Here is an 8,371-nt window from a genome sequence, read left to right as displayed (position 1 = left end):
TTTACGTCGTATTTACGAGGAAATAGTTTTTCCTCGTAAAATACTCGTAAAATTACATCCACTTTACGACGAAACAGTTTTGTCGTTACGTTACGAGGAAATAACGATGACTTTAGTTTTTCACGTAAATTCGTCGTAAACTCGACGCAAATTTACGAGGATTGTTTTTCCTCGTTAATTTTCGTCGTTAAGCATGTGTTTTCTTGTAGTGGTACTCCTTCTCTAGTGGATTATTTTTGTAGAGCACATTACTAGAGAAGTGGAGCTATATGGGTCAAGTTGAATGTACACCTTTTTGTGGATCATACTACTCTTCTTTGTCTTCACAATTTCACATTGTTAACTCTTAATGTCCAACTAGATCTCGATCCGTGCAACCGCGCGGGTTTTTGTTTTCATTTATTTTTATATAAACATTTTGTTTTCAATTCTAAATTGGTATATATTATAATATATATGTGTCTATCAATTTTTAAAACATAATAAGTTTAAGGTATATTTTTTCATTGAATAGATTGTTTCAAACTTTCACATGTATTTGTATCTTCTTTTGTATATATATTTTCGGATTATTATTTCATTATTAAAATCGTAACTATATATATAAAGATTAATAAAATATTGTTTTATTGACATATTCAAAGATATTGTAACATTTTACAAATTTAGAAAAAATTTAAACTTTTTGCTTCATAGATTTATATTATCGAGTAAATAATTAAACATTTAGTTTTGTTTAATTTTTAAAATAAACTATATAGTTTAAAATTTGTTTTCATTGGTTTAAGTAGTAAAGATTAATCATTGTTAGATAATATGATTTTTGTTATTTAAAAAAAAAAATTATAGTTTTAAAAGTTAACATCAACAAATATTTAAATATTTAACATGGAGGTATAGTATTACAACATTAAGTTATATCTATTTAATTTATACTATCTATAAATCCAATAGATCATCTATTGTTTAAATCTAATTATTGATAGCTCAATAAAAATTTCCGGTAGACCCAAAATTTAAATGATAATATTATAGATTAAATGTAACATGATTTTCTAGGAATAAGTCTATTTTTTTAAAAAAATCACACATGAATCAAGTTTATGATTTCTGTTTTAATATATAAGATAATCCAAAAAGCAAAAAGTTTAATAGGCTCTGTTGGTGTCCACAAAATGCTATGTTTGATTACAACTACCATATTGTTTTTGCCTAAAAATACAAATAAAAATACAAAAATTTTAAAATTTTTAAAATATGATTAAATATAATATAAATTTTCATAATACAATTAGCTTTAAATATTTAATAAATGTGAAAGTTGTATAAAACGTGAAAATAACATATTTTAAAACAAAATTATTTAGAAAATAACATACAAATTATGAATTTAGGAAAATTTGTAAGGTACGGAACTAGAAATGGGCCGTAAATGGGCTGATAAGAGGGAAAAGCAGAAACTAATCAAAGACCATTTGCTTGTCTTATTCTGGAGATCGAGAGAGCTAGAGAGAAAGAGAGGCGGCCATGGGAGCGTTTTGGGGAACTCGGGTGATGGAAATAGTGAAGAAGCACGATTCAGGTGGTCTCATTTGGAAGAGAATCAAGCTTACCTCTACTCGTAAAGCCAATGCCAAAACCCGCCTCCGTCGCGTTTGGCAGGTTACTCTCTCTCTCCCCTTCACCATTTCCTTTTAGGGTTTATGGGTTTCGCAGATTTATACATCATGATCTCCAACTTTCTAGGCAAATGATAGATTATCACTGTGTTTATTGATCAAATAGATTCATTTCATTAGTATGAGCTCATTGCAAAATGGTTATGAGTTTTGTTCAGTTTATGTGATGTGGTTTGTTTGGTGTTTTGATATATCATGTAAATCCCAAATAAAAACCACTTTTATCTTCTTTAAGACAAGTATTTATTAATAGTTTTAATTGGGTCTCTTGCAGAATGAGGCTGTTCTAAAGGCGTGCGGTACATCAGATGCATCAGTTTCTCCGGGAGTTAGCAGCAACACAGAAACCTGTACCAGTTCTGCGAAAAATGAGTGAGGAGGACGAGAAGCTACAAACATGGTCGGTTAGTGTAGATCAAGTCTCTCTGTCTTGACCTGGTTTAACCAATAATAATATTTGAACTTTTGTGGTGTTACTTGTTAGGTTATATTGATTTCTAAACATGTTGAATCTGCAACAAGAAGTGACTGTGTTCCGGTCTTTGCTACACCGACTTAATCAAAATCCTTATCCTTGTTGCTATTTTGTTATGTTACACAGATGAGTTAAACACAGCCGGGGGCTAGTCAGTGGTTGCAGTTATATGCGTTGTTAAGTAGCTTATTAGTGTTAAATCTAACCATTTGATAAAACTAGATATATTATAAAATACTTCTCTCTTTTCCATTTTACGGTCATGCCACCTGGTTGTTTTCTTATTTATCAAGTTTGGTTATAACAGTTTAGGAAACAGAGAACTTGCATTAAAACAAGTTTAGGAGTATATACAAACCACAAATATATGAATCATTGACAAAGTTGAGGACCAAACAGACAAATCACACAGCTCCAAAGCGTTACACTTGCACACAAAGTTGAAGAATTGGTTGCATTTTGGGCCAAACACACAAAGCTCACAGCACAAAACGTTTCACACACTTTGCAAAAGAATGAAGTCAGAAGTTGATGAGAACGCTGGTCAAGTGAGAAGCAGATGGTTTAATCTGATCACAGACTCTCCACTTGGACCCATTCTCTTTATCAAGGTCATACATTAAGGTCTCATGTCCACAAACTCGCGAAAACAGCAGAACCTTATTGTTCCATTCCCCTAGCCTGAACCAGAAACCACCCGCTCTCGGAGGCACACCCACCGAGCTCCAACAATTCTCCTCTGGATCAAACACTCCCAGACGCCCCGGCATGTTCCTGTCCATGAAATACACTTTGTTCCTCACAACAGTGTATGAATACACAGAGATTGATTGCTCGGAGTCTAACTCTTGCCATGTCTCCGTTTTAGGGTCATATATGTCGATGAACCTCGATCCATTGCCTGAAAAAAAAAAGTCATCATCAATTATGTAAGAAAACAACTTATTTTCAACTAATTTGCAGTAGGATCTATATATGTCATCATATTCCCACCTACAGCAAAGAGTTTGGACTTGAAGGAGAATGCGAAGCCACGCCAAACCGGGCGGTTAGGACAATCCATGAGGCTCCATCGGTTAGTTTCCGGGTTGTATACTTCCGAGTTAGAAAGGCTGTAAGCATCTGTCGAATAGCCTCTGATCACATACAAAAGGCCGTTCACCACAGCAAACGCAAAGTTGTAACGTGGTATGTTCATTCCCGCCAGTTTTCTCCAGCTGTTAAGACATCATTCCGACAAGAAGAATCAGAACAAAACTTCTTGAGTTTGGTCGGAACTAAGACAAAGATAAAATCATTTCTGTTTCTTGATCAGATATCTAAGAGAGAGTCGGATTGTAGAAGACCTGTTAGACGCAGGATCGAACTCGTAAACATCGGCAGAAGCAGAGACGATTGTGCTATTGATCGAAGAAGATCCTTCGACCTCCGTATACCCACCGATGAACACGATCTTCCCGCCGCCGAGCACCGCGACGCCGAAACCGCGCTTCATAGGCCCAGGGACGGGAGGGATCTGTCCGAGTTTGTTACCGGAGGCGTCGAAAACTTCCCAGTAGACGTCTCTTCCGCACTCGCTTTCCATCAGAACGCACATGAACTCCTCCACGGTTCCGGTCAACTCTCGGACGGATGCGAAATGCTCGCTCCTGAGGAATGTCCTCCATCGCCGGCAGACCTGGGACGTGATCCGAAAGTTTGAGCGCGGGGTTCGCGAGAGGCAGAGCTCCGCCGCGTCGTCCGTTAAGCCGGGGATTAACGACGATGATGACGAGTCCATTTTTGATTGTCCACCACGATTTGGATTAATCGCTTATTACAACACGACATTAGTTATGTTCAAAAATAATATTATAGGATAAATCTGACAACGATATCATTAATTTATCCATCTCCCTTGCACTGTTTTAATATCAGGATCTTGTTAAACTAATCATATTTCAATTAAACTGTTTACTTTTCAAAGAAAGTGACATGTTCAATTTATAAGCTTGCGTATTAACAACTGTAAACAAATCCGAATTAATAAACTGATTATTAATTATACTGATCGAAATTACAAATAACATTCACTTTACCTAAAGGTTCATCAAGTGTTTTAAAATTTTGGCTACATGTCTTACAGAAAGTGAACAAAATGTACCAAGCGCTGTAACACAAAGTGATAATGGTAACTACAAGTCTTTAGGCTCTCAAGACGAGGTTCCCTTCTTTGACTTCGCTGCCAACTGAGTCTCCGGCTGCAATGAGGTTATGGGAAGAAGAATGAACAATGATGATAGCGAAAAATCAGGATTACAATAAATTACCTCTTTCTTCACAGGCTCCTCTTTCTCTGAAAGAATCAATTCGATATGGCATGGGTTTGACATGTAAGCTGCAAAGGGGATTGAATTGAATCAGAATTGAAAAAAAAGAGATAGTAGCATAAAGAAAGAACATACGGTTGATTCTTCCATGAGCACGGTATGTTCTTCGCCTCTGTTTTGCTGCTTGGTTTACTTGGATGTGTGATATGAAAAGGGCGTCAACATCCAAACCTTTCACCTGATAATCAAATGATTCTTAGTAACTGAACAGAAGCACCATGGTAAAATAGGAAATACGGTAATGAAATGGAAATCACCTACCTCAGCATTGCTTTCAGCATTCTTGAGAAGATCAAGAACGAACTGAGCAGATTTAGCAGGCCAACGACCTTGACCGTTCGAATGCCTGTTCTTCGCCTGAGCAGTACGGCCAACACCACGGCAGAAACGTGTGAAGGGGATCGCTTGCTTGTGAGCTATCACATCTTCCAAGTACCTTTTCGCCTTGTTCAATGGTAGCTTTCTTATCGCATGCGCTGTCTCCCTAGTGTTCTGTCACACAATTAACAAAACTATCAGATTCATCCAAATAATTAGCAACATTTAAAAAGAAAAAAGCTAACAAACAATCAAAAAAGAATGAATGCTATACTCCACAATACTGATATAGATCAAAAGCTAAAATATACCATCATGAACTGAACCCATCAGATATAAGAAGAAACGTAGGTTCAACCAAACACGATGACCAATTCGATTTCCCTGACATTTACGTGAGATCTGCTATGTACAAAACAGAACCCTGCTTTTTGTTAATCAGGTTTGGTCTTATTACTACAAACTTCTCCCCTATGAACCCTAATCTGATTCATTTCCCAAAAGATTGCTATTTCGAACAAGAAACAAAACCCTGGCTAATGAATGAAAAACATGGTCTAGTCTACAATGTACCATCATGAACTGAACCCATCAGATATAAGAAGAAGCGTAGGTTCACCCAAACACGATGACCAATTCGATTTCCCTGACATTTACGTGAACTCTGTTACGTACAAAACAGAGCCCTGCTTTTTGTTATTCAGGTTTGTTGTTATTACAAGCGTATGGCCCAAGAAAAACTAATCTTATTCATTTCCAAGCTTGGCAAAAGAACTTTTACCTTGAAGTGGACCCTGAGATCGGCTCCCCTTGCCTTGCAAGCTACACAACCATTTTAAATTTTTAACTCAATATCACTACAGAAACACAAGCTAATCAATAAAGTGTTCTCACATTTGGTGGTATTGTCTGGTTCTTGGGAGTACTTCACCTGAAAAAATAAATAAGAATATGGATAAATAAGCATGGAAGTACATACTATAAGTCAGATACATATAGCTACAGAGCTTAAAATCATTTACCATGGCGGCCAAAGAGAAGGATCTGATGGACAAGAGACTTGGAGTTGGAGTTGATGGAGATGGTTTTAGTTTTTATATATAATGGGGACATATGAAACCCTAAACGGCGGATACATGATGTTTGTTGAAAATGCTTTTAACTTTATGGGCCCTAGTAGGCCTTACTGGGCCAAATCTTAGCTTTTTCTTAAATGGGCTTATATTGCTGGTCGATTTTTTCGTTAAAAGTATATAAAAAAACTGATTATTTATTCCCTCGGCACAAAAGGAAATCTAGGGTTTCAGATAAAGATTCTTTAAGAGATCTCCGATCAAGATGAGTTACGGACAAGATAGGCTCAGGGGCACTGTCAAGTGGTTTGACACCCAGAAGGGTTTCGGTTTCATCACTCCCGACAATGGTGGCGACGATCTATTCGTTCACCAGTCCTCCATCAGATCTGAGGGATTCCGAAGCCTCGCTGCGGAGGAACCTGTCGAGTTCCAGGTCGAGAACGACAACAACGGCCGTCCCAAGGCGATAGAGGTGTCTGGACCCGACGGCGCTCCTGTTCAAGGTAGCAGCGGCGGTGGCTCGTCTGGCGGACGCGGTGGATTTGGCGGTGGTGGAAGAGGTGGAGGTGGAGGTCGTGGGTTTGGCGGCGGAAGAGGTGGTGGTGGTCGAGGAGGAAGCGACTGTTACAAGTGTGGTGAGCCAGGTCACATTGCGAGAGACTGTTCTGAAGGTGGTGGAGGATACGGAGGAGGGAGAGGTGGTGGTGGATACGGCGGTGGTGGAGGTGGCGGAGGAGTAAGCTGCTATAGCTGTGGCGAGTCTGGGCATTTCGCCAGGGATTGCACTAGCGGTGGACGTTAATCAGATGGAGAAGTATTCTCGCAGCTTATTATCTATTTATTGTTCGCGTTTTGCTTGTGATGGATCTCTTTCGTTTCTTGGTTTATTTTTGGTTCTCGGTTTAATCACGTCGATTGTTATTTTGTTTATGCGTTTTTGCGGTTTAATGTGGTGCTTGTGATGGGTGAAAGATGATTTCATAATTAAGGCTGTGTTAATCCATTTGTATTTGTAAATGCAGTTGAAATAATTACAACAGACAACAGAAAGTGATATTTTGGTTTTGGTAAAAATAAAAAGATACTAGCTAGAAACAGTTGTCTTTGTCCAAGACAGATTTTTGTTTGTAGGACTGCGCATCTGAATACCTTTGTTTGTTTTGAGGTGTGGGGACCTCGGTCCGAGGATGCCTTGGTAAAAAAAAAATCAATTATCCACCTTTTTAACAAACTCTATACATTAAATCAAATTTAGATTGGTAAAAAATCAATCATCCACACTTGTTGTACTCTTGCTTTTTAGCAAGTGTGTCAAGTGATGACACACTAAAAAAAACAAAAAATTACTCAACTAAACAATCAACTATGTTTAGAAAATATAACAAATTTGCTATACGAGCTCCATGGAGTATGATAGGAGACTTCGGCAGAGTATCCAACAACTAAAGATCGTATCCACAGCCTTGAAAAAAGTGTTTGTAATCAGTATTTGGAGATTATGCTAGGAGATTAATTGGTTTGTAATTACTCTAGGTGTACAAAATTGCCACTAAAATCACTGATAATGAATAGAAAATTTAAAAAAAAACTTTTTAATCACGTAGTAGTATCCCTGTAGACTTTAAGCATGTTATCCCATTTCTATAGCGAGTACATACATGCCATCTAGTGAAAGTTGAAGGTGCTGAGCTCAAAGAATTAGCGTTTATAAAAGATGGAAGGCCCATACAAAGTCCTTAAAAGCCCAATCATGTGTTAACAATCATCACACAACTTGTCGGCTCCTAAAACCCTCGGACAATCAAACAAGCTTTGGTTTCGAGTTCTTGCAATTTCCCGAAGTATTCAGAACAGAACAGCAAACTAAAGATAACTGTATGGAGCTTGATCACTAAATGTCGAGTAGGAATTTGAAAAAGCTTGAATTTTTATTTTGTTATGTGTTACTAACTTCAGACTTGGAGGATGATTCGTATTGATACGAGTCTATCTCTTTGTGGTGATATTTATCTACAGAATTTGCTCAAATGGGCTGGTTCGCTGATTGAACTTGCCCAGTTCCAGACTGTTCCCGACGCAAAGGTGATGTTAGGTGGTATGAGTTCTTCTTCAAAGTTTTTGAATAATCGTTTTCTCACATACTCTTTCTCTTTTCTCAAACGATGAATAATGTATTAATGATATTATTGTAGATGCTATATCCAAGTTGGAAGAAGTATTGACATTGAGTCCAGGGAAGCATCAGGCTCTTTGGTGTCTTGGCAACGCCTACACTACCCAAGCTTTTCTTTTTCCTGATGCTGATGTAGCCAAAGGTCACTTCGATAAAGCCGTTGATTATCTCCAAAGAGCTGAAAATGAGGTAAATCTTCAAATGTTATGGCCTTTTTAAAAAAAATATATCTGTTACTGTTATAAGTGTAGTTAGACAAATGTTTTTTTTTTTTTTTTTTG

The 8,371-nt window shown here is 37.5% G+C and overlaps 4 protein-coding genes and 1 pseudogene across 6 annotated transcripts; 3 read left to right on the top strand and 2 right to left on the bottom strand.

The window, feature by feature from the left end:
- The first annotated feature begins 1,462 nt into the window (after positions 1–1,462).
- Positions 1,463–2,262, top strand: LOC106329465. Of its 3 annotated transcripts, none has more exons than XM_013768123.1 (3): positions 1,463–1,662; positions 1,954–2,079; positions 2,164–2,262. In XM_013768123.1, exons 1-2 carry the CDS (start codon positions 1,528–1,530, stop codon positions 2,053–2,055), a joined length of 237 nt encoding a protein of 78 aa, XP_013623577.1. In that variant the 5' UTR covers positions 1,463–1,527; the 3' UTR covers positions 2,056–2,079; positions 2,164–2,262. The 3 variants fall into 3 exon arrangements, with proteins under 3 accessions (XP_013623577.1, XP_013623578.1, XP_013623576.1); XM_013768124.1 differs by having other exon boundaries at positions 1,954–2,083; XM_013768122.1 differs by having other exon boundaries at positions 1,954–2,262.
- A 317-nt stretch (positions 2,263–2,579) lies between these two features.
- LOC106329464 (putative F-box/kelch-repeat protein At1g27420) lies at positions 2,580–3,981 on the bottom strand. The gene is made up of 3 exons (XM_013768121.1): positions 3,501–3,981; positions 3,148–3,371; positions 2,580–3,055 (listed from the first exon to the last, which is right to left on the bottom strand). The coding sequence occupies exons 1-3, from the start codon at positions 3,932–3,934 to the stop codon at positions 2,676–2,678; spliced, it is 1,038 nt and encodes a 345-aa protein (XP_013623575.1). The 5' UTR covers positions 3,935–3,981; the 3' UTR covers positions 2,580–2,675.
- Positions 3,982–4,212: 231 nt separating this feature from the next.
- LOC106332776 (60S ribosomal protein L17-1-like) lies at positions 4,213–5,958 on the bottom strand. The gene is made up of 7 exons (XM_013771274.1): positions 5,864–5,958; positions 5,736–5,772; positions 5,623–5,663; positions 4,785–5,015; positions 4,599–4,701; positions 4,464–4,531; positions 4,213–4,394 (listed from the first exon to the last, which is right to left on the bottom strand). The coding sequence occupies exons 1-7, from the start codon at positions 5,864–5,866 to the stop codon at positions 4,347–4,349; spliced, it is 531 nt and encodes a 176-aa protein (XP_013626728.1). The 5' UTR covers positions 5,867–5,958; the 3' UTR covers positions 4,213–4,346.
- A 160-nt stretch (positions 5,959–6,118) lies between these two features.
- LOC106329034 (cold shock protein 2-like) lies at positions 6,119–6,971 on the top strand. The gene has a single exon (XM_013767602.1). The coding sequence runs from the start codon at positions 6,180–6,182 to the stop codon at positions 6,717–6,719; it is 540 nt and encodes a 179-aa protein (XP_013623056.1). The 5' UTR covers positions 6,119–6,179; the 3' UTR covers positions 6,720–6,971.
- A 734-nt stretch (positions 6,972–7,705) lies between these two features.
- Positions 7,706–8,371, top strand: part of LOC106330852 — a 1,588-nt pseudogene continuing 922 nt past the window's right edge.

This window comes from Brassica oleracea, chromosome C3 (genome assembly GCF_000695525.1).
Source record: "Brassica oleracea var. oleracea cultivar TO1000 chromosome C3, BOL, whole genome shotgun sequence".
Lineage (NCBI taxonomy): Eukaryota > Viridiplantae > Streptophyta > Magnoliopsida > Brassicales > Brassicaceae > Brassica > Brassica oleracea.
This window is presented reverse-complemented; position numbering and strand designations above follow the sequence as displayed.